The 24,907-nt window shown below is 35.9% G+C and overlaps 1 protein-coding gene and 1 long non-coding RNA gene across 8 annotated transcripts in view; one reads left to right on the top strand and one right to left on the bottom strand.

The window, feature by feature from the left end:
- Positions 1–11,462: 11,462 nt before the first annotated feature.
- The window catches only part of KIAA0825 (KIAA0825 ortholog), a 393,731-nt gene continuing 380,286 nt past the window's right edge, over positions 11,463–24,907 (bottom strand). For both annotated transcript variants that reach the window (XM_086717843.1, XM_086717852.1), the window contains exon 21: positions 11,463–13,880. In XM_086717843.1, coding sequence (XP_086573969.1) covers positions 13,763–13,880 — 118 coding nt within the window. In that variant the 3' untranslated portion in view covers positions 11,463–13,762. The remainder of the gene's footprint in view (positions 13,881–24,907) is intronic.
- Positions 13,778–24,907, top strand: part of LOC147584271 (uncharacterized) — an 86,039-nt gene continuing 74,909 nt past the window's right edge. For all 6 annotated transcript variants that reach the window (XR_015255041.1, XR_015255042.1, XR_015255043.1 and 3 more), the window contains exon 1: positions 13,778–14,090. This is a non-coding gene — a long non-coding RNA (uncharacterized LOC147584271). The remainder of the gene's footprint in view (positions 14,091–24,907) is intronic.

Here is a 24,907-nt window from a genome sequence, read left to right as displayed (position 1 = left end):
TCCAAATGTTGATATGGTCTTGAAGACTCCCCCAACACACTTAACCATTCCGAAAAGACAAACAACGAACAGATCTGAAAATGACTCATTGTTGCAATCATCAGACAAGACTTTAAAAAGCTATTATAACTGTGCTTAATGACAGAGGGGAAAGTGTACTCATACAGAATGAAAATACAAGAAGTCTCGGCAGAGACATAAAAAGTATAATGAAGAGCCAAATGGAAATTCTATTACGGAAAAATAAAATAATATGAAATGTTTAAAAATCCACTGGTTGGGTTTAACAGCAGGATGGAGATTGTGAGGGAATCAATGAACAGATAAATCAATGAACAGATAAATACGAATGTATCATACCTTACACAATACATTTCTCAGAACCAACAATAAAGAGAAGATTTGGAAAGTCAGAATAGAATGACACATTCAAATAGGGGAACAGCTATCCACATGATCACTACTTCTCATCAGAAATAGTGGAGGCCAGAAAAGATTGAATCATCTTTCAAGTGCTGAAATAAAACAGCAGCCAGTCCAAAATTCCATATCTAGTGAGATCCCTTCAAGAATGGTGAAATAAACATTTTTAGGTAAAACAAAAATAACAGACTTTATCACAAGCAGATCTTCACGAAATGCTAATAAAGGGGAAGTAAAACCATACGGAAATTTAGATCTTGAGGAGGAAGCATTAGAAATAGAAAATACGTCAGTAAATATATTATTTTTCCTCTTAATTTCATTAAAATACATAGAACTTTAAAACAAAAATTTTAATATTGTCTGGTGAGGTTTATCATGTTGATGTAATACATATGAAAGCTGTATTAACAAAGGGCAGGATGAGGTAAGTAGTAAATGATCCTATACGCTCTATAGAAAGTTAAGAATATATGTTTTAATACTTAGAGAAACCCCTAAAAAATGCAGAGGAATATCTACAAAGCCAATAATTAAAATGTGTAAGAATGTTCATAGAAGTTTTATTCATAACAGTCCCAAACTATAAACAGCCTAGGTGTCCATCAAGTTGGGGTGTAGCTAAACAAATTTTGGTATATTCATGTTGTAGAATACTATTCACATGCCTCACTTTATTGTGCTTTGCAAATAATGCATGTTTTACAAATAGAAGGTGTGTTGCAATCTAGCATTGAGCACATCTATTAGCACAGTTTTTCCAGCAGCATTTGCTCACTTCATATCTCTATCACATTTTGGTAATTCTAGCATTATTTTTTTAATTTTTTTCATTATTGTTCTATCGGTTACAGTGATCTGTGATTGTTGATCTTTCATGTTACTATTGTAATTGTTTTGGGGTGCCACAAACCATGCCCATATAAGACGGTGAGCTTAATTGATACATGTGTGCGTTCTGACTGCTCCACTAACCAGCCATTCCCCCGTTCCTCTCCCTCTCCTCAGCCCTCTGTATTCCCTGAGACACAATGGTGAAATTAGGCCAGTTAATAACCCTAAAATGGCCTTTCTTTTTAATGTTTATTTATTTATTTTGACAGCACAAGCAGGGGAGGGGCAGAGAGAGACGGAGAGAGAGAATCCCAAGCAGGCTCCACAGTGTTAGCACAGAACCCAATGTGGCGCTCCATCTCACAACCTATAGATCATGACCTGAGCTGAAATCAAGAGTTGGGTGCTTGACCACCTGAGCCCCCCAGGAGCCCCACTTACAATGGCCGTTAAGTGTTCAATTGAAAGGAAGAATTGCACATCTCTGACTTTAAATCAAAAACTAGAAATGATTAAGCTTAGTAAAGAAGGGTCATTGAAAGCCAAGATAGGCTGAAAGCTAGGTCTATTGGGTACAGCAGTTAGCCAGTTTGTGAATGCAAATGAAAAGGTCTTGAAGGAAATTAAAAGTGCCACTCCAGGGAACACACAAATGATAAGAAAGTGAAACTGCCTTCTTGCTGATAGGAGGAAATTCTAGTGGTCTCGATAGAAGATCACACCAGCCACAACATTCCCTTCAGCCAAAACCTACACCAGAGCAAAGCCCTAACTCTCCTTAATTCTATGAAGGCTGAGAGAGGTGAGGAAGTTGGCAGAAAACAAGTTGGAAGCTAGCAGAGGTTGGTTCATGAGGTTTGAGAATAGAAACCATCTCTATAACATAAGAGAGCAAGGTGAAGCAGCAAGTGCTGTTGTAGAAGCTGCAGCAATTTACCCAGAAAATCTAGCTAAGATGATTCATGGAGGTGGCTGCACTAAACAACACATTTTCCATGTAGACAGAACAACCTTATAATGGAAGAAGATGGCATCTGGGACTTTTATAGCTAGAGAGAAGTTAGTGCCTGGCTTCAAAGCTTTCAAGGGCAGGCTGACTCCTTTATTAGGGGCTGTGCAGCTAGTGACTTTTAAGTTGAAGTCAGTGTTCATTTACTATTCTGAAAATCCTTGGGCCCTTAGGAGTTATCTTAAATCTGCTCTGTGTTCTATAAATTGAACAACAAATCCTGGATGATGGCATATCTGTTTACAACATGGTTTACTGAGTATTTTAAGTCCACTCTTCATACCTACTATGAAAAAAAATTTCTTTCAAAATATTACTGTTCAGTGACAACTCACCTGGTCATCCAAGAATACTGCTAGAGATGTCCAACAAAATTAATGTTTGCAACCCTACTAACACAACATCTGTTCTTTAGCCCTTGGATCAAGAACAAATATCAACTTTCAAGTGTTATTTTAAACATTGCATTCCTAAAGGCTATATCTGCCATAGGTAGGGAGTCCTCTGATATATCTGGGCAAAGTCATTTGGAAACCTTCTAGAAAATATTCACCATCCTGGATTCCATAAAGAACAGTTGTGATTTGTGGGAAGAGGTAAAAATATCAACAAGAACAGAAGTTTGGAAGAAGTTGATTCCAGCTCTCTTGGTTGACTTTGAGGAGCTGAAAACTTTAGTGGAGGAAGTAACTGCACATGTGGTGGAAATAGAGAACTAGAATTAGAAGTGGAGCCTGGAGATATGACTGAATTGTTGTAATCTCATGGTAAAACTTCAATGGATGAGAAGTTGCTTCTTAAGTATAAGCAAAGAAAGTAATTTGTTTAGCTGGAATCTACTCTTGGTGAAGATTCTATGAAGATTGTTGAAATGATAGCAAAGGATTTAGATTATTACTTGATTAAGCAGCAGTAGGGTTTGAGAGGATTGACTCCAGTTAAAGGAAGATATGTGTGTGTATGTGTATATATATATACACGTACATATACATAACGCATATATACATACACACACACACACACACACATAATGTTGTCAAACAACATCACATGCTACAGAGGCAAACTTCATTGTCGTGTTCTAAGAAAGAAGACCCCACCCTTCAGCAATTATCTCCCTGGTCAGTCAGCAGCCATCAACATGGAGGTGAGACCTTCTAGCAGAGAGATTATGACACACTGAAAGCTCAGATAATAGTTAGGAGGGGTACCTGGATGGCTCAGTTGGTTGAGCATCCAAGTCTTGATTTTGGCTCAGGTCGTGATCCCAAGGTCATGGAATCAAGTCCTGCATTGGGTTCTATTCTGAGCATGGAGCCTGCTTGAGATTCTCTCTCTCTTTCCCTCTGCCCCACTCCCCTGCTCTCACTCTTTCTCTCTCTAAAATAAAAATTTTTTAAAGATACTGGTTAGCATTTTTAGCAATAATGTATTAAGGTATGTACATATTTTAGGCATAATGCTATTATATAATTAATAGACTACAGTGTAGTATAACTTTAATTTGCACTGGAAAACCAAAAAATTCATTTGACTCACTTTATTCTGACATTCACTTTATTGTGATAGTCTAGAACAGAACCTGCAGTACCTCTGAGGTATATGCCTATACTCAGCAACAGAAAGAAACAAGACTGATAACAACAATGAATAAATCTTAACAGTATATTTCAAAGTTTTTAAAAAGCAAAAGTTAACTTTCTAAGAATATTAAATAATATCAGCAAAAGATTGCAAATTCCAAACATGAGAAAATATGTTTGCCAAAATAAATAACTTCCATCCTTTTTAAGAAAAAAAATTTTTTAACATTTATTCATTTTTGAGAAACAGAGGGACAGATCATGAGCAGGGGACGAATGGAGAAAGGAAGACACAGAATCTGAAGCAGGCTTCAGGCTCTGAGCTGTCAGCACAGAGCCCAACATGGGGCTTGAACTAATGGACCATGAGATCATGACCTGAGCTGAAGTTGGATGCTTCAGGTGTCCCAGATATGCCACTCAGGCAACCCAGTAACTTCCATTCTTACAGACACTAAAAGAAGACCTTGACCTGTTACCTGACGTTATACACAAAAAATTCAAAATGTGTCATACACCTAAATGCAAATGGTAAAAATAATAAAGCTTTTAGGAGAAAACATAATAACTTCATGTCTTTGGGATGGGCAAAAACTTAAGTTGCAAAAAGTCTGAATCAGAAAAGATTAGTAAATTGGACCTCACAAAATTTTTTCTTAGTGGAACCGCTGTCTCATGAGTAGGGAAAAGATGATCTGGGTTCCAGTATTTTTAAAGTACCACACCTAAGATAGAGCTTCCATTCCATGAGTGGGAGCTAAGCAGAAGGTGAGAGCCCCCGCCTCTTGACTGCATTTGCCAGAGATTTAGCCTCAGCACCAGGCAGGATGACAAATGTTGAAATCCTGCTCTTCTCAGGAAGAAAGTCTTCAGATTGGGAGGGTCCGGGTCTTTGCTGCAGCCTTCTGAGATGGAGTCTCTGCCTCACTGGGAACAGTTAAGAAAGGGGCGGTTTTGGTTCAGATACCACATACTATAGCTTTTCCTACCAAATTTTCATGGGTTTTTCTGGAATAGATAATTTTTTTATTTGATGTTTGTACATGGGCCATTTCCAGAGCCCTTAAATGCATTTTATTTGTTTTTGAACTTTTCTTTGGGGGAGTGTATCTGAAGTTTTATCCAGCTGTATGCTGGAAGAAAGTATCAGGTGTGCAGTTTGGGCCAGCTTGAATCTCTCTTCATTTCTGGTCTGTTAATTTTACTTTTGACCCCAGCTCTGGTATTCTGGTTTTTTATTTGTTATATTCCACTTATCAATACTACCTGGTTAGGTTAGAGGTAGTGTGTTGAAGTCTGGGCTTTGCTGTGCATCTCTTTTTTTAAATTGACATATAAATGACATAGAACATCATTTTAGTTTCAGGTGCACAACATAATTTGATATTTGTATATACTGAGATGATTACCACAAAAAGTCTAGTTAACATCCTTCACCATACATAGTTAATTTTTTTCTTGTGATGAGAATTTTTAAGATTTACTCTCAGCAACTTACAGTATGAAGTACAATATTTTTATATATAGTCATCAATTGTACATTACAACCCCATGTCTTATTTTATAACTTGATGCTTGTGCCTCTTGAGCCCCTTCACCCATTTTGCCCATCTGGTCCCATTTCTACAATCACCAATTGTTTTCTGTATCCAGGAGCTTGTGTATTGTTTCTTTGGTTTTGGTTTAGATTCCACATAAAAGTGATATACAGTATTTGTGTGTTTCTCCATCTGAGAAAAAGATCATCCATGTTGTCACAAATGACACAATTTCACTCCTTTTTTGGCTGAATAATATTCCTGTGTGTGCGCGTGTGTGTGTGCACACATGCATGCATTTTCTTCGTCTATTAATCATTGGACACTTAAAGATTGTTTCAATGTCTTGGCTATTGTAAATAATGCTGGAATGAATATGGGACTCAATTTTTTGCTGTTGTTAGTGCTTTAATTTTCCTCAGATAAATATCCAGAAGTGGAATTGCTGGATCTTATGGTATTCCTATTTTTAATCACTTGAAGAAATTCCATACTGTTTTCCATAGTAGCAGCACCAATTTACATTCCCACCAACAGTGCATAGGGGTTCCCTTTTCTCGACACCCTCACCAATACTTGTTGTTTCTGGTCTGTTAAAACTTTTTTGATAGTGGGCATTCTAACAGGTGTGATGTTATCTGTCATTGTGATTTTGATTTGCATTTTCCTGATGATTACTGATGTTGAGCATCTTTTCACATATCTTAGCAGTCTGTTTGTTTTTGGAAAACTATTCAGATTTTCTGTTTTTCAACGAAAAATTTTCTGCTATTGAGTTGTATGAGTTTTAAAATATTGTGGATATTAGCCCCTTATCAGATATGTAATATGCAAATATTAGCAACCATTCAGTAGGTTGCGTTTTCATTTTGATGGTTTCCTTTGCTTTGCAGAAGCTTTTTAGTTTGATGTAGTCTCACTTGTTTATTTTTTACTTTGTTGCCTTTACTTCTGGTGCCAAATTTAAAAAATCATTACAAAGACATGTCAAGGAACTGACCACCTGTATTTTCTATTAGACGTTTTATGGTTTGGGTCTTACATAAGGCTTTAATCCATTTTGAGTTGATTCTTGTTTACAGTATAAGGAGTCCAGTTTTGCTCTGGCATGTGACTGTCCAGTTTTCCTATCACCATTTATTGAAGAGACTGTCTATTTCCCATTGTATATTGTTGGCTTCTTTGTTATAAACTAATTAGGCACATAAGCACGGGTTTCTTTCTGTCCTCTCTAATCTGTTCTATTGGTTTTTGTGTCGCTTCTATTGCCAATACCATACAGTTTGCTGTTGTTGTTGTTTGGGGGGGTGGGGGGGAAGTGCATGTGCACATTTCAGTGGGTGAGGGGGAAAGGGAGAGAATCTTTAGCAGGCTCTATGCCCAGCACGGAGCCCAGTGCAGGGCTGGATCTCACAACCCTGAGTTTAAGACCTGAGCCAAAATCAAGAGTTGGACACTTAACTGATTAAGCCACCCAAGTATCCCAATACCATACTGTTTTGATAACTATAGCTTTGTGATAGAATTTGAAATGAGGAAATATACCTCCAGGTTTGTTGTTTTTTCTCAAGATTGCTTTTGATATTCAGGGTATTTTATAGTTCTATTCAAATTATTCATTTTTTTATGAAAATAATCATCAGTACTTTGATAAGGATTACATTGATTCCGTAGCTTGCTGTGGGTGTTACGGACATTTTAACAATGTTGTTTCTTCCAATCCATTAGCACAAAATATCTTTTCATTTATTTGTGTCTTTTATTTTATTAATGGCTTAGAGTTCTGAGTGCACAGATCTTGTAGTTCTCTGGCTAAATTTATTTTTAGGTATTTTACTATTTTTGATGGGATCAAAAATGGGTTTATTTTCTTAATTTCTCTTTCTGATAGTTAATTATTGTATAAAAATTAAACAGATTTTTGCATATTGATTTTGTATCCTGCAACTTTACTGAATTTGTTGATTAATTCAAAAAGTTTTTTGGTAGTCTTTAGGATTTTTTGTATATAACATTATGTCATCTGCAGATAGTGATAGTTTTACTTCCTTTCTGATTTGAATGGCTTTTTTTTTCCCTTGCCTAATTTCTGTAGTTAGGACTTCCAATTCTATGCTAAATAAAAGTGGCAGGAATTGCATCATTGTCATATTCCTGATTTCGGAAGAAGAGCTTTGAGCTTTTCACCATTGAGTATGATGTTTGTGGTGGGCTTGTCATATATGGCCTTTGTTATGTTGAGGTAAATTCCCTCAGATTTTATCACAAATTGATGTTGAATTTTGTCAAGTGCTTTTTTCTGTAACTATTTAAATCATGATTTTTATGCTTCATTTTGTTAATGTGGTATATCACATTGATTTATTTGCAGATGTTAAACCTTCCTTGCATCCCTGGAATAAACCCCACTGGATCATGGTGTATGATCCTGCTAATGTATTGTTGAATTCAGTTTGCTAATATTTTATTGACATTTTTTGCTACTATGCTCATCAGAGAATTTAGATTGTAATTTTTTGTGGCATCCTTCTCTGATTATGGTATCAGGGTAATACTGGCCTTATAAAATGAATTTGGAAGTGTTTCCTCTTCTATTTTTTTGGAAGAGCTTGAGAAGGATTGTTAATAATTATTCTTTGAAGGATTATAGAATTCACCAGGTAGTCAGTCTGGTCCTGGACTTTGTTTATTGGAAGGTTTTTGATTATTGAGTCAATCACCTTACTAGTAATTGGTCTGTTCCCATTTTCTATTTCTTTGTGAATCATCCTTAGTAATTTTTTGTTCTTGTTTTGTTTTTTTAAGACATTTATCCATTTCTTTTAGATTGCCAAATCTTTTCATGAGTAATTTTTCATAGTAGTCTCTTACGAGATCCTTTGTATTTGCATGATGTCTGTTTTAATGTCTCCTTTTTCATTTCTGATGTGTTTATTGACTCCTCTCTTTTTATTTTCTTTTTTTTTTTTTTTTAATGTTGATTCATTTTTGAGAGAGACAGACAGAGTGTGAGGGGGGTAGGGGCAGAGAGAGAGAGGAAGACATAATCCAAAGCAAGAGTCCTCTCTTTTTCTTTTCTGTGATCCAGGAACACAACTCACCCCACCCACCTCCAAAGTCAGGCAATGAAAGAGCATCCCTTTGGTGGCAGTCATAAAAATTGGGGCACCAAACAGGTGTAAAAGTTCCCCTCTGGGAGATAGTATGCAAAGGGAGAGTGTGTAGGTGGCATACATTGGCTAGAGCAAGGCTGAGGATTTGTAAAGGTGTGGGACCCATGGAAAGAAAACAAAAAGGTGCCCACAGATTGGAGAGAAACATGGTGCGGTGTAATGATGGTGCCCACTTTGGGGATGGGGGAATGCCTACGCTTTTGAACAACTCACAAGTACAATGCATTACGCTGTATTTTTATTAACAAATGAGATTCTTTACCATAAAGTCTGATCAGGATCAGCTGCTTCTGAACCGTGTGGAGCAGGTTAAGTGTTGAGTGTGTGAGTCTGTTAAGACTCTTTTCTCAGATCACTGTAGACTTGTGGGTCTTGTATATGCAAGCCCGTTGTTTTTCAAAGCCAGATGTTTTGGCTCATCTCTTAGCTGCAGGTCTTAAAAGTTGAAGTGCCCTATTTGAGGTTCAAACCCTTCACTCCTTAGGAAGAAGCTGTGGTTTTTGAGTTCCCTCTTGACTGTGTGTTATCAAGCCGGGGGTAGGTTTTATGGTGAGTATGTGTTTCAGTCTTTCCTACCCACTTTGATGTGGTGTTTTTCTCATTTGCCTGATGTGTAGTTGTTTCTTAGTTAGTTTTAGGGTTTTATTCCAAAGGAAATTGTTCCATATGTAGCTGTAGATTCAGTGTGTCATGGGAGGAGGTGAGTTCAGGATCTTTTTACACGGCCATCTTGACTAGAACCTCACTGTGCATTTTCATTTAAAATCTGAGTCAGTTTTTTCATATTTCTATAACTCATTTTCTTATCTCAAGTGGGAGTCTCAATAAAATTCTAAACAGGGGCTTAGAAAGAATTTAATTGGCTATTTTATATATATTGTCTTGCAAAAAGCCTGGATTACTGTAGCTGCTTGATAAGTGGCGGTAAGTATTAAGTCCTGGCTCTTTATCTGTAGCCCATCTCTACTTCCACTTCTCAACATGGTTACCCTCATAAAGGATATTCAGTGCCTAAATTCCAATTTGTGGTGGATAGACTGCAGAGTGACTCCCATCCATCAAACTCACTTTCTGGTATTCATGCTGTTGTGTGTTCCCTTCCCCCGAGCATGGGCAGGAAGAGTGTTTTGCTTTTGACCATTAGAATTTGTTAAAGGTGATATAATGTGCATAGTTGCATGCGTTTGATTACATTACATAGAGTTGTAACATTGATCTTTTTTTTAATGTTTATTTTTGAGAGAGAGAGAAAGAGAGAATGAGAATGAGCAAGGGAGGGGCAGAGCGAGGGGGAGACACAGAATCTGAAGCAGGCTCCAGGCTGAGCTGTCAGCACAGAGCCCAACATGGGGCTCGAACCCACAAACCACAAGATCATGACCTGAGGTGAAGTCAGATGCTTAACCAACTTAACCACCTAGGTGCCCCAATAGCATTCATATTTCAAGGAGATTCTTTTCCCCTTGCTGACTCTGAGGAAGAAGGAGGCCATTATGGGAAGACACACATGGCAAGTAACTGAGGTCCTTAGTCTGATAGTCTGCAGGCTACTGAATGTTGTCAACAACGATGTGAGCTTTGAAGTGGATCCTTCCCCAATTGAGCCTCAGATGAGACCACAACCCTGGCTTATACTTTCATTGCAACTGTGTTATATCCTAAACCATGCCCAGGCACAAAAGAGTTGACACAAGAGATTGTGAGATAATGTATATTATTTTCAGCTGCCAAATTATGTCAGTAATTTTGTACAGTAATTGGTAAGTAATACAGGTCTTTTTTTCTATTTTTTTAACTTAAAAAAATTTTTAATGTTTATTTTTGAGAGAGAGTGTGAGTGGGGGAGGGGCAGAGAGAAAGGGAGACAGAATCCGGAGCAGCCTCCAGGCTCTGAGCAAGCTGTCAGCACAGAGCCTGACGTGGGGCTTGAACTCACAAACTGCGAGATCATGACCTGAGCTGAAGTCAGACACGCAACCAACTGAGCCACCCAAGTGCCCCATAATACAGGTCTTTATGTGTGCAAGTAATTATAATATTTTGAAAGGAAAAGTGTTTTTATAAGGTTTTGAATTCTGTAAATTCTTGACAAACAAGTGTTTATTGCTTTACTGGGGGTGCTATTGAAAACATTTCTCAAAGGCAAACCAAATAGTTTTGTCATTGTGTGGAATAATAACTGATGCTGGATGTATTGGTCTCATGGTTCCCAATAAAAATTAAGAGCTTTCAGGCATCTTGTTAGGCATTTTGCAATGGAATTTCTACATATAGCTGTTCTGGGGAAGTGTGTGTGTTAAAAAACACGTAACATAAAACCTACCATCTTAACCTTTTTTAAGTATATAGTTGAATAGTGTTAAGTATATTCACACTGTTGTGAAACAGAGCTCCGGAACTTTTCCATCTTGTAAAACTGAAACTCTGTACTCATTAAATGTCTCTTCTTTTCCCTAGCCCCAAGTAACTACCATTCTACCTTCTGTCTCTATAAATTTGACTACTTTAGCTACCCTATATAAGTGGAATCATACAGTATATGTCTTTTTCTGTCTTATTTCACTTAGCATAATGTCCTCAATATTCATCCCTGTTGTAGTATGTGACCAGATTTCTTTCCTTTAGAAGTCTGAATACAGCTTTTTTTGTGTTTTTAATTATGAAATATTTCAAGCATAATGAAAAGCATTCAAAAATCTTAAAGAGTTTTTATAATAAGAAATGCTAATTAAAAATTACCAGAAGCTCTCTCTGACTCAGGAATATGTGAACTGGGGTAATAGAACACTTTGGGTAAGCACCTATTGGTAGACAAAATAAGCGATTTACTTTTCACATTTCTTGGTAGATAGTTCTATAGAGTATTTGGTAGCGATGACAAAAACGTAAAATACTTGAAATATAGATTATTATCTATATTTTATTAAAAATTCATACTTTTTCACATAGTAACCAGTAAACTAGATACATCTTTATAATTACATAAAAATACAGTTAAACAGAACACAGAAGGAAGATAATATTTTTGCAATAAGCGTATTGGGACTAATAAAGTATTAGGCTTAATTGCTGCTGTTAAGTTACACAAATGCAAAATAAACATGAGAAAGAATAACTTTTTAAATACCATTCTTTTCATATTTTAAGAAACATGTTGAGTATAAAGTCAAAATAATCTGATAAACCAATGTCTTGTCATTTAATATTCCCAATTATAAATTTCCTTCCACTGGCTACAGTAATCTCACTGAGCAAATATAGAAGAGAATTCATCTGTAAACTCTTCTGTTTTTCACATTTTTCTCCTTCCTCCTCATCTCCTTCTCCCCTTACTATTCTTATTACCCTTTAAATGGAGCCATTAAGACATTTTTTCTAGAGGAAATAAGTCACTTCTTAGCATTACCATAGAAATGTACAGATTCAGTAAAAAAAAAAGAAAAAAAAAGAAAAAAGTGTTAAAAGATGATTTTTAAATATATTAGAAGACAAAGAACCCAAATATGAAATATTTTACTTTATAAGATTATTTAGTTTATTGGTTCAGTTTATTTTTATTTTGACTTTCTCTTTTAGTGTCTATTCTAATAAAATATAGTGTGCAGATTTACACAAACCATCATGAAGCTAAAGAAAGAAAATTGTTGTCTTCAGTTGATTGTTACAGTGTTACTATAGGTAAGATTAGTGTTCATAGGTAAGATTAGGTGCAAAGTTCAATTCTCATGAATATTTCTTACCATTTTTAAATTGTCTGTATAGAAGTTTTAGAAATTATTCCAACATTGTCTTAAAACATTTAGTTCATGATTATACTAACCAACAAAGTACATTTTATAGAAATAAAATGTGTTACTTGGTAGACAGCTGGCTACATGGCCATTTATATGTTTTTATGTAGGAAATAATGCAAGAGATTTTCTAAGGTGGCCTCCTCTGCATTCTAAGATTTTACTTTTTAAAAAATGCATAAGTACTTTCCTTTGGAAATTATCTAGCCTACACATATTTTATAAAAATCACAGAATGTGGGAACATGGACAATCTGAGAACATCAGAAACATAATGTTCGATGTCATATGGTCTAAAATAGATAAGGCTTCTCCCAGATGTCCTGTAGATTGCTCAACAATCTAATTGTCTTCTTTTAATGACATTCAAACAACTGTTGGAGTTATTTACTAATTAATGTATTAATTACCCACTAGATGGATAACTCTGGAGCAGGTATCTGGGAAAACTATGGAACCCCTTAAAGAGGGAGACTTCATATGACAAACCCTTTGAGGTCTTTATAATCGAATACCATGCACTAATAGGAAGGGTATAGTAATTATAACTTGATGTGAGGGCTCTAGAACACATTCCATTGTGTGTGTGTGTGTGTGTGTGTGTGTGTGTGTGTGTGTGTGTGAGTCTGTGAGTGTAATAGAAATAAGAGAAGTAACAGAAACTATGGGATTGCTGGAATGAGTTTTAAATGTTATTTGGGGAGAAAGATGGTTTCCACTTGGGGAAAATGGTAAGTGTGTGGCTTGAACCAAGAGGATAACAGGCAGTTGCCTGAACATGGAGACATTGGGTATAGGATCTGAAAGCATATGATTGAAAGTTTAAATATGATGTTTGAAAAACCATTATAGGCAGAGATAGGACTAAAGTTATATATTAGGAGAATGTTTTGCTGGTTAAGATAAACTGCCTGAGGAAGTGGCTTTGGAAAAGGAGGCTGGTACATTGGTGGGTTTTAAAAGTCGCTAAGACCTGGACTTGGGCTACAGCTATAAAACTAAATTGAAATTTTCAGACAACCCTCAAGGGGCTATGTTACTCCATTCAACTTAACATCCAAATGCTGTATTTAAAAATCCTTAGGGAAAAGATTTCCAAACATTTTGTCTGTTGTCATAGATACTTCAAGACTGAAAGAAGAAAAAAAATATAATTCAAAGGGAACACGAGATGGCAGCAGTTATATAAAGAGAACAACTGAGGAAAGAAAAACATTTGAAATTATTTTTAAAGTAAAAAATGTGTAGCACTTTATTCTTTATGTGGTGTATTCCTTTTCATTTCAGAGATTACTCAGTTATTGGTTTCATGCTTCACAGCACATCTGAGGTTCATTCTGACTGTAGTAAAAATCCTACTCCATTACATGTGATTATTTCCTAAAATAAAGCTGTTGCTGTTTTCTGCAGATTATGGTTCCTCTGTGTTATCTGAGACAGAAGAGTTCTGGATGGTGCAAAATTGTTTTAAATGTTCCAGCATTGCTTTTTCTTCCTCTTCTAGTCTTTCATTCTTTCTCATTTCCCACCTAAAAGAAAAATCACATTTTAGTATTTTTGTAACTTCCAAACTATAGTCAACACTCAGTTATTCAAGGCTTGAATACTCTATCACTGGTTTACTGAGGCATCTGTCTTCTACTGACTGCCTCTCCAGCACCAAAGTTCACTGTCACTGCTCTTGCAGATTGGGCAGAGAATTGGAGACAAAAGTGGAGTCAAACCAGTTCTACTCCAAGGTAAAGTTTTAAAATACTAAGTGAGTTTTCTGAATATGTTAATTTAAAAAATGTATATGCTTTACTAGGATATACGTGCATATAAATAAAACTTAGAATTCGCAATTAATAAGTAAATATTTTCCATAGTATTTTTCCCCACTGATCAGCATATCAGTGGCTTTAAGCTGCAGAGAGATTCTCCAGGAAGACTTCAGCAGCAAGAATATTTAGCTATATTGAATATACTGTATATTAAAGGCAGGTCAGTCTATTCCTAGAAATAATAGAAGATTTGAAGTAATCAAGTTAAAATGATCCAAGAAAAGCAGCAAATTGTTAGGAAAATTCAATGGGGATTTGGCTAAAGAAGAGAGATTAAAGACTCTAATTTTGGGTGATTGACAGATACAGAACAAAATGGTAGAATATGAAAATGTATATGAATATAACCTTTAAAGTAACTAGCACAATAACCCAAGTCCAGTTAATTCCTCCTTCTCCTTTCTCTTTCATATATGCCACTTCCCCAGGACTGGCCAGGGCACATTTAACCTAGCAGTCCAACAATGAATCCTCTGCATATATTTTCTTTCTCTTTTCCTCACTCCTATTTCTACCAATCCCTAGGCCATCCACTATGGCATGCTGTCATAAATGGATTTTAAATCCAATGTTTTAATCCTAAAACACCCTAAGAAGATATATATCCTAAAAGACTCTCTGCTATAAGGGAATAGAATTTCTAACAAGCAAGTACCTGTTCACTGAATGTCTTCCAGAAGCCCACTGTTTTATTATAGTCAGAACTCCTGGATAAGAGTTTGTCATACATGAAGAAAATATATTGAGTTTGGAATGGGATCATTCTGGTTTTCTTCAATGAAACGAAAGCAAGGATATTTCATTTTCCATAGAAACCTCCTACTGGGATCCTTGTTTTCTTTCATATGGGTTTTCTTGGAGTGTTGGGTTCAATATGCCCTGACCAGTCCTGGGAGGTGGTTTATTATAAAGCAAGAAGGAAGAGTGGAGAGAAAGATGGAATTATCTGAGAGATTAGACATGGGTTTAATTTACATATCTTCATCATTGTCTGCCTGGGATTCTCCTTATATCTAGCCCCAACCTTCGGTGGATCTAAAAACTTATTATTTATGGTTGTCTTAATTTCTCTATACATTCCCATATGGTCAGAGTTAGGTCATTGGTCATATAGGTTTTAATAACAACTTGAAGGATAAAAAGATTTTTCACTGCTACACTGTTCAGTCATGTGACAAGGGGCAGTTCTCCTTAGGTCAGTAATTAGAATTTTAAAGTTTAGCCTATAAAGTACTTTCTACTATTTTCATGGAGTTTTAAAGATAAAAACTGTCATTACTCATTTTATACAGGTGAAGTTGGTTATCATTAATTTTCATTTTAAGTTGAACTCCTTCCAAGAAGGAATATATTAATAACAGAAAATACTTAAGTAGCACTATGTCTTAGGCATTGTTTTAAACATATGACATATCACTCTTTAAATCTGTACTAGAAAATGTTGTTCCCATTGTACAGAGGGGTAAACTGAGATATACTGTTAATGTCACTTGTCCAGGTATCTTCGGATTGAAATCAAGGAGTCAGGCTCTAGAGTTTAGACTTACAAATGAGGCACTCAGCATAATTTTAAAACCATTTTACAGGTATCATTCATTAATGTTAAAAATAGTTTGAACATTTTATTTCCTGAAAAATGTTGACCAAATTGGACTAGATATTTAAAAAAAGAAAAAAAGAACTCTCTAAAATTAATGTAAATAATTTAAAGAAATCCAAACATGAAAAATTAGGTTTGCCTTTTTTATTCCATGGAAAAGGTGCTAATATTGTACTGAGTAAATGAATTATTTTATGACTGTCAACAGAACAAAATATGTAATATATACATAAATATTTTGATCATTGTCTCTACTTGTGAAAATTGAAAGCACGATCTCTGCTTCATTTAAATATCTGTATAATTAATGTAATATAAATGAATTGTATACATAATAGAATCCAAGATAAGGATTTTTGAAGCTTCATGAGAATTGTAGGCACCTAACAGTATAATTGAGCTGTTAGTAATTAATGATCGTAAGCAACATAATTTATCTATCACAGCCTTTTTATATTTGCCTGGTGCTTATTAAGAAGAAATCATTTCATGTGAGAATAAGAAATTTTGACAGAGATAGGAGAAAAAATAATATTCAAACTACATTTTCTCTAATAATTTCACCTTAATTGAATAAAGCATTAGAGATATGAAATGTATGTTTATTTATCTCAAGTACTATTTTATTTCAAATCTATAAGTTTCTTTTTTGAAGTATGATTGGCATTATATTAGTTTCAGGTATACAATATATTGATTTCATATTTATATACATTACAAAATCATCAGGCTGAGTCTAGTTACCACCTATTACCATACAATATTGTTATTACAATATTGTTGACTATATTCCCTCTGCTGCACAATACATCCCCATGGCTTATTTATTTTATAACTGGAAGATTGCACCTCAATCTCTTTCAATTATTTCACCAGTTATTTTACCAGGTGGAAAGCCTGCGCCCGCCTCCCCCCTGACAACCATCAGTTTGTTCTCTATATTATGAGTCTGTTTCTGTTTTGTTCATTTGTTTTGCTTTTCATATTCCACAGATAAGTGAACCATATGATATTTGCCTTTCTCTGACTTACTTCACTTAGCATAATACCTCTAGGTCTATCCATCTTGTCGCAAATGGAAAGATTTTGTTTTTTTAATGGCTGAGTGATGTTCCATTGTATATGTACATACCACATCTTTATCCATTTGATCTATCTCTGAACACTTAGGTTGCTTTCATATCTTGGCTGTTGTAAATAATACTGTAGTAAACATGGGGGTGCATAATTTTCAGGTTAGTGTTTTCATTTTTTTCCAGATAATACCCAGAAGTGGAATTGATGATAGATCATATAGTAGTTATATTTTCAATTTTTTTTAATGTTTATTTATTTTGAGGAAGAGAAACAGTGTTAGCAGAGAAAGGGCAGAGAGAGGGGGAGACACAGGCTCCAGGCTCTGAGCTGTCAGCACAGGGCCTGATGCAGGGCTCAAATTCACGAACTGTGAGATCATGACCTGTGCCGATGTCGGACACTTAACCAACTGAGCCACCCAGGCGCCTCTCTATTTTCAATATTTTAAGGAACCTCTCTACTACTTTTCATAGTGACCACACCACTTTACATTCCCACCAACATTGCAAGAGGATTCTCTTTTCAACACATCCTTGTCAACATTTGGTATTTCTGGTCTTTTTGATAGTAGCCATTTTGACAGGTGTGAGGTGACATCTCATTGTGGTTTTGACTTGGATTTCTCTGATGATAGTGATGTTGAGTATCTTTTCATATGTCTGTTGACCATCTGTATGTGTTTGGAAAAATATCTATTCAGGTCCTCTTCACATTTCTTAATCAAAGAGTTTTGTTTTTTTTATAGTGAGTTTTGAGGGTTTTTTTTAATGTTTTGGATATTCCTTATTGGAGATACTATTTTCAAATATCTTCTCCCATTCAGCAGATTGCATTCTTGCTCTGTTGGTTTTAGTTTGATGTAGTGCCATTTAAAAATTTTTGTTTTTGCTGTCCTTGTCTGAAGAGACTGATCCAAAAAAAAAAAAAATTGCTAAGACAGATGTCAGAGAGCTTGATGCCTATGTTTTCTTCTAGTTTTATGGTTTCATGTCTTACACTTAAGTCTTTTATCCATTTTGGGTTTATTTTTATATATGATGTTAGACAGTGGTCCAGTTTCATTGATTTGCTTGTAGTTGTCCCATTTTCCCACCACCATTCGTTGAAGAGACTCTCCTTTCCCCACTGTATTCTTGTCTCCTTTGTCATAGACTAATTGACCATATAAGCATGGGTTAATTTCTGGTATGTCTATTCTTTTCCATTGATTTTTGTGTCTCTTTTTTTGCCAGTAGTATACTGTTTTGATTACTATAGCTTTGTAGTATACTTTGAATTAAGGAGCATGGTATCTACAGATTCATTCTTCTTTCTCAACATTGTTTTGGCTACGTAGAGTGTTTTGTGGTTACATAAAAATTTTAAGATTATTCTTGTTCCGTGAAAAATGCCATTGGTATTTTAATAGAGATTCCCTTGAATCTGTAGATTGCTTTGGGTAGTGTGGACATTTTAACAATAATGTCCTTCCAATCCATAAGCATGATATATTTTTCCATTTATTTATGTTCTTTTCAGTTTCTTTCATCACTGTCTTATAGTTTTCAGAGTACAGGTCTTTCGCCTCTTTGTTTAAATTTATTCCTAGGTATTTTATTCTTTTTGATGCAGTTGTAAATGGGATTGATTTCTTCTCTTATAGTTTGTTATACGTGTATAGAAACACAAGAGATTTCTGTGTGTTTTTTATCCTGCAACTTTACTGTATCCATTTGTTAATTCTAATAATTCTAGTAGTTAATTCTAAGAGTCTTTCCAACTTTTTTATATAGAGCATTAAATCATCTGCCAATAGTGCCAGTTTTACTTCTTCCTTTTCAATTTTTATGCCTTTCATTTTTGTTTCTTGCCTAAATTCTATGGCTAGGACCTCCAATACTATGTTGAATTAAAGTGACATCCTTGTCTTTTTCCTGTTCTTAGAGGAAAATTTTTCAACTTTCCCACATTGAGTATTATGTTAGCCTTGAGTTTACCACATATGGCCTTTATTATGTTGAGGTATATTCCCTCTATACCCACTTTGTTGAAGGTTCTTATCATATGGGTGTTGAGTTTTGTTAAATGCTCTTTCTGCAGCTATTAAGATGATATTATGATTTTTATCTTGCATTTTATTAATATTTTTATCATATTGATTGATTCACTAATGTTAAACCATCCTCACATCCCTGGAATAAATTTCATTGGATCACGGTGTATGATCCTTTTAATGTATTGCTGAATTCGGTGTGATAATATTTTGTTGAGGATTTTTTCATCTATGTTCATTGGGGATATTGGCCTTTTTTTGTAAGTCTCTTTGTCTTGTTTGGTATTGGGGTAGTGCTGGTCTTATAAAATTAGTTTGGAAGTATTCTTTTCAATTTTTTGCAATAATTTGAAAAGGATAGGTATTAACTCTTGTTTATTTGTTTTTTTTTATTTAATTAATGTATTTACATCCAAGTTAGTTAGCATAATGAATTCAGGAGTAGATTCCATTGATTCATCCCCTATGTGTAACACCCAGTGCTCATCCCAACAAGTGTCTTCCTTAATGCCCCTTACCCATTTAGACCAAATCTCTATCCCCAATCCCTCCAGTAGCCCTCAGTTTGTCTCTGTATTTAAGAGTCTCTTATGTTTTGTCCCCCTCCTTGTTTTTATATTATTTTTGTCTGCCTTCCCTTATGTTCATCTTATTAACTCTAAATTTTTGGTAAAATTCACAGGTGAAGCCCTGTGATCCTGGACTTTTATTTGTTGGGATTTTTTGAATACTAATTCAATTTTATTGTTAGTAATTAGTTTACTTAGGTTTTCTATTTTTTTTTTAATTTTTTTTTTAACATTTATTTATTTTTGAGACAGAGAGAGACAGAGCATGAACGGGGAAGGGGCAGAGAGAGAGGGAGACACAGAATCGGAAGCAGGCTCCAGGCTCTGAGCCATCAGCCCAGAGCCTGACGCGGGGCTCGAACTCACAGACCGTGAGATCGTGACCTGAGCCGAAGTCGGAGGCTCAACCGACTGAGCCACCCAGGCGCCCCATATTTTTTATCATGATTCAATCTTAGAAGATTGTACATGTCTAGGAATTTATCCATTTCTTCTAGGTTGTCCAGTTAGTTGGTGTATAATTGTTCACAGTAGTATCATGATCATTCATATTTCTGTGGTATATGCTGTAATTTCTCTTTCATTTCTGATTTTATTTGGGACCTCTTTTTTTTCTTGAGTCTGGAAAAGTTTATCAGTTTTATCTTTTCAAAGAATCAGCTCTTAGTTTCATTGATCTTTTCTTTTTTCTGCATTTAATTTATTGCCTCTCTGAACTTTATTGCTTCACTCCTTCTGCTAATTTTGGTCTTTGTTTGCTTTTATTTTTCTATATTCCTTTAGGTATAAAGTTAGGTTGTTTGAGATTTTTCTTGTCTTTTGGAGTAAGCTTATATCTCTGTGAACTTCCCTCTTAGAACTGCTTTTGCTATATCCCTTAGATTTTGGAACAATGTGCTTCCACTTGATTTGTCTCAAAGTATTTTTACATTTCCCCTTATCTTCATTAACCCATTGATTGTTTAATAGCTTGTTGTTTAGTCTTTACATGTTTTTGGTTTTTTCCAATTTTCTTTTTGTAATTGATTTCTAATTTTATCCCATTGTGGTCTGAAAAGCAGCTTGATATGATTTCAATCTTGTTATATTTATTGAGACTTTTTTTAGGGCCTAACATGTGGTCCACTCTGGAAATTGTTGCATTTTGAAATGTGTACGTGAAAAGAATGTGTATTCTGCTGTTTTGGGATGGAATATTATATTCCATCTGTTGTGCTGTGTCATTTAAGGCCAATGTTTCCTTGCTTATTTTCTGTCTGGATGATCTATCCAATAATGTAAGGTAGTGTTAAACTCACCCCTACTATTGTATTACTATCAATTTCTCTTTTTATGTCTCTTAATATTTGCTTTACATATTTAGGTGCTCTATTTTGAGAGTAGAGATATTTACAATTGTTATATCTTCTTGTTGGATTGATCCTTTTGTCATTAGATAATGTACTTCTCTCTCTCTTTTGTTGCAGTGTTTTAAACTCTATTATAATTATTGCTAACCAGCTTTCTTTTTGTTTGTATTTGCATGAAATATCTTTTTCCATCTCTTAACTTTCAGTCTGTGTGTATATTTAGATCTGAAGTGAATCTCTTATAGGCATCATTTAGATTTGGTCTTTTGTTTTTTGTTTTTTTTTTTATTTTGGCGTTGTTGTTGTTATTTTGTTTTATCCCTTCAGCCATCCTATGACTTCTGATTGGAGAATTTAGTCCATTTACATTTAAAGTAATTATTGATAGATATATACTTATTCAATTTGTTAATTTTTTCTGGCTATTTTTGTAGTTCCTTTTTGTTCCTTCTCTTGCAGTTTGATGCTTTTTTTTAGTATAATGCTTAGATTCCTTTTGCTATACTTCTTTGTGTATCTATTGTAGGTTTCTGGTTTGTGTTTATCATGAAATTGATATATGATAGCATATATATATATATACATATATATGGCAACCTAGTTTAAGTTGACAGTCACTCAAGTTCATTTACATTCTAAAAGCACATTTTTACTGACCCCCCTTTTTTTGACATCATATTTTACATCTTTTTATTTTGTATATCCCTTACCTAATTATTATAGTTATCGTTGGTTTTAGTAATTTTGTGGGTTTTTTTTTTTAAGTTTACTTATTTATTTTGAAGATGGGAAAGGGGCAGAGAGATAGGGACAGAGAGAATCCCAAGCAGGATCCACACTGTCACTGCAGAGCCTGACTCACGGCTCAAACCCATGAACCGTAAACCATGAACCATGAGATGATGACCTGAACCAAAATCATGAGTCAGATGCTCAACCAGCTGAGCCACCCAGGTGCCCCAGTACTTTTGTTTTTAAACTTTGTATGAGCTTCATAAGTGAATGGTTCAGTACATTTATTACATAATTGCCTTCTTTTACTTTCATATATTTTCTTATTTTTAGTTATGACCTTTTCTGCTTTAATTTAGCATTTCTTGTAAGGCTGTTTTAGTGGTGATGAAATCCTTTACCTTTTGCTTGTCTGGAATACTCTTTCATTTTCCTTCAAGTTTAAACTTTGCCAGGTAGAATATTCTTGGTTTTAAGTTTTTTCCTTTCAGCACTTTGAAGATATCATGCCACTCCTTTCTGGCTTGCAGAGCTTTTGCTGAAAAATCAGGGGGTAGCCTATGTGAGCTCCCTTCTATATAACTAGTTGTTTTTCTCTCTTACTGTTTTTAAGATTCTCTCTTATCTTTAATTTTTGACATTTTATTTTTTTTAAAATTTTTTTTTTCAATATTTATTTTTGGGACAGAGAGAGACAGAGCATGAACGGGGGAGGGGCAGAGAGAGAGGGAGACACAGAATCGGAAACAGGCTCCAGGCTCTGAGCCATCAGCCCAGAGCCCGACGCGGGGCTCAAACTCACGGACCGCGAGATCGTGACCTGGCTGAAGTCGGACGCTTAACCGACTGCGCCACCAGGCGCCCCTAATTTTTGACATTTTAATTATGTGTCTTGAAGTTGCTCTCTTTGGGTTAATCTAGTTTGGAACTCCATGTTAGCTGGACCTAGGTATCTGTTTTTTTCCACAAGTTAGAGAAGTTTTCAGACATTAATTCTTCAAGTAAGTTTTTTGCCCCTTTCTCTTTTTCTTCTGGGATTCCTATAATGTCAATGTTAGTAAGCTTGATGTTGTCCCTGATAGCCCTCAAAACTCTTGTTTTTTCAAATACTTTTTTTTCTTTTTGCTGATTTTCTTAATTCTGAGTGGGTAGTTTCTACTATCTGTTGCCAGGTCACTGATCTGCTTTTCTGTATCTGATTTGCTGTTGATTCCCTCTAGTATATTTTTTCATTTTAGCTCTTGTATTCTTTAGCTGTGATTGGTAGTATTTTATATTGTCTCTCTCTTTGTTGAAGTTCTCACTGTGTTCATCAGTTTCTTGAGTTCTGTATCTATATGACTATTATTTTGAATTCTTTATCACGTCAGTTATTTACCTCCATTTCACTAAGATCTTTTTCTGAGTTTTTGTTGTTGTTGTTCTTTTTTTTGGAATACATTCCTCTGTCTCTTCATTTTGCTTGATTCTCTGTCTCTATTTCTATGTATTCAGCAAACTGGCTACCTCTCCGGTCTTGAAGGGGTTTCCTTGTGTAGGAAATGTCCTGTGGGCCCCAGAAGTACACTCTCCCTTGGCCACGAGAATCAGGTGCTCAAGGGGACATTTCCTGTGTTAGTTTGTGTGCCAGCCTGGCATGATGGTGGTGGTTGGTACTCTTCCCTTGGCCTGGCTGGCTAGGTCACTGCAGCTGGTTAGATTTCTCTCTGTGGCTCAGCTGGCTGGGGTTGCTGTAGTGTGTGGGGCTTTTCCCTTGACCACGCTGTCCTGGGCTTCAGTAGTGGGCAGGGCTCTCACATTCCGCTCCTCACCCCCTGCCACCACCAGCTGGTTGGGGCTGCTGTGGTGGGTGGGGCTTTCCTAGGCCCGCCCATCCTTCTGGGGTACTACGGGTGCTGCTGCAGTTGTTGGCAGGGTTGTCAGCAGGCAGCCCTACCAACATTAGCACCTTAGAGTATGAGTAGTAGTGGCTTTGGCTGAGCATGGTAGAATATGACCACAAAAGTGGTGCTTGACAGTGTTTCCATCCCCAGTGCCTCAGCAGTTTTCCACCTGACTGGCAGATGTTCCTGGACTAACACCTATGTTCTAGGCATTTTCCAACTGGCATTTTATTGCTGGTTCCTAGGGCCAGTTAGACTGCACACAGGCCCTTTAAGAGTGGGTTCTCCATTCCCTAAAACTATGATTTTTCTGGTTATAATCCCTGTTAGTTGTCAAAACCTGGCTTTTTAGAGTGTTGTCTCTCCTGTGAAGGACCTAAGAGTTGAAATGCCTACGGGAGGCGTTCTGTGTTCTTGAGATCCCTCTCAATTATAGATCACTGCACCTGGGTTGGGCTTTTTCTTTTTTTGGTGAGAACTTGTCTCTGTCACTCTTACCCATGTCAGTGCTGCCTTTCTGTCTCTAATTTTGGAGGCTGTTTATCCATTTTCAGGTTTTTTTCTGAGGAAATTATTCCAAATGTAGTTGCATAGTTATCTGTGGGAGGAGGTGCTCTCAGGTTCTTCATATGAAGCCATCTTGATTTTTCTCCCATCTATAAGCTCTTAAGAGTTTATCTTTAATTCTATCCTAGTTTTTAGGTTTTGTTAACACAGTGTAAAAACAAGTCAATTCTATCAAATTACTATTGGAAAATAAAATAGTTTATCAGTTTGTTAAACACAACTGATTGGGAAACTTATTTAAAATGTCTATCCCGGGGGCGCCTGGGTGGCTCAGTCGGTTGAGCGTCTGACTTCGGCTCAGGTCATGAGCTCGCAGTTTGTGGGTTTGAGCCCCGCGTCAGGATCTGTGCTGACAGCTCAGAGCCTGGAGCCTGCTTCAGATTCTGTGTCTCCCTCTCTCTCTGCCCTCCCCCCCACTCACACTCTGTCTCTCCTTCAAAAGTAAATAAACATTAAATTTTTTTTTAAAAATAAATAAATAAAATGTCTATCCCTAGTTTATATTAATATGTATGGAATCTGTAGAGGAAGCATGTCCCTCAGGAACCAGAAAATGTTGGAACCAGTGTATTTTAATTTTCCCTTGGAAGCATTATGAAGTGAGTATATTTTTGTTTTTCCCGACTTTGGTAGCCTGCTCTCTTTCGCTATTGCTAAATTTCCTACCTGCCTACTATGGAAAAAGAACTGCAGCCTGACCCACACTCCAGCTGTTGGCAATGAATTGTTGTATTTTAGTCCCTAATAAGCAGCAAAATTCATGAGACCTCACTGATCTCTACCATAATCTTAACTGTCTCCTAGAGTGTGCTCCATCTATGAGTGGTATCTCATTGTGGTTTTGATTTGTATTTCCCTGATGATGAGTGATTGTGAGCATTTTTTCATGTGTCGGTTGGCCATCTGGATGTCTTCTTTGGAGAA

This window comes from Puma concolor, chromosome A1 (assembly GCF_028749965.1).
Source record: "Puma concolor isolate L17-30 chromosome A1, mPumCon1.1.hap2, whole genome shotgun sequence".
Classification (NCBI taxonomy): Eukaryota; Metazoa; Chordata; class Mammalia; order Carnivora; family Felidae; genus Puma; species Puma concolor.
Note: the sequence above shows the minus strand (reverse complement) of the source record. Positions and strands in the feature narration are given on the sequence as shown.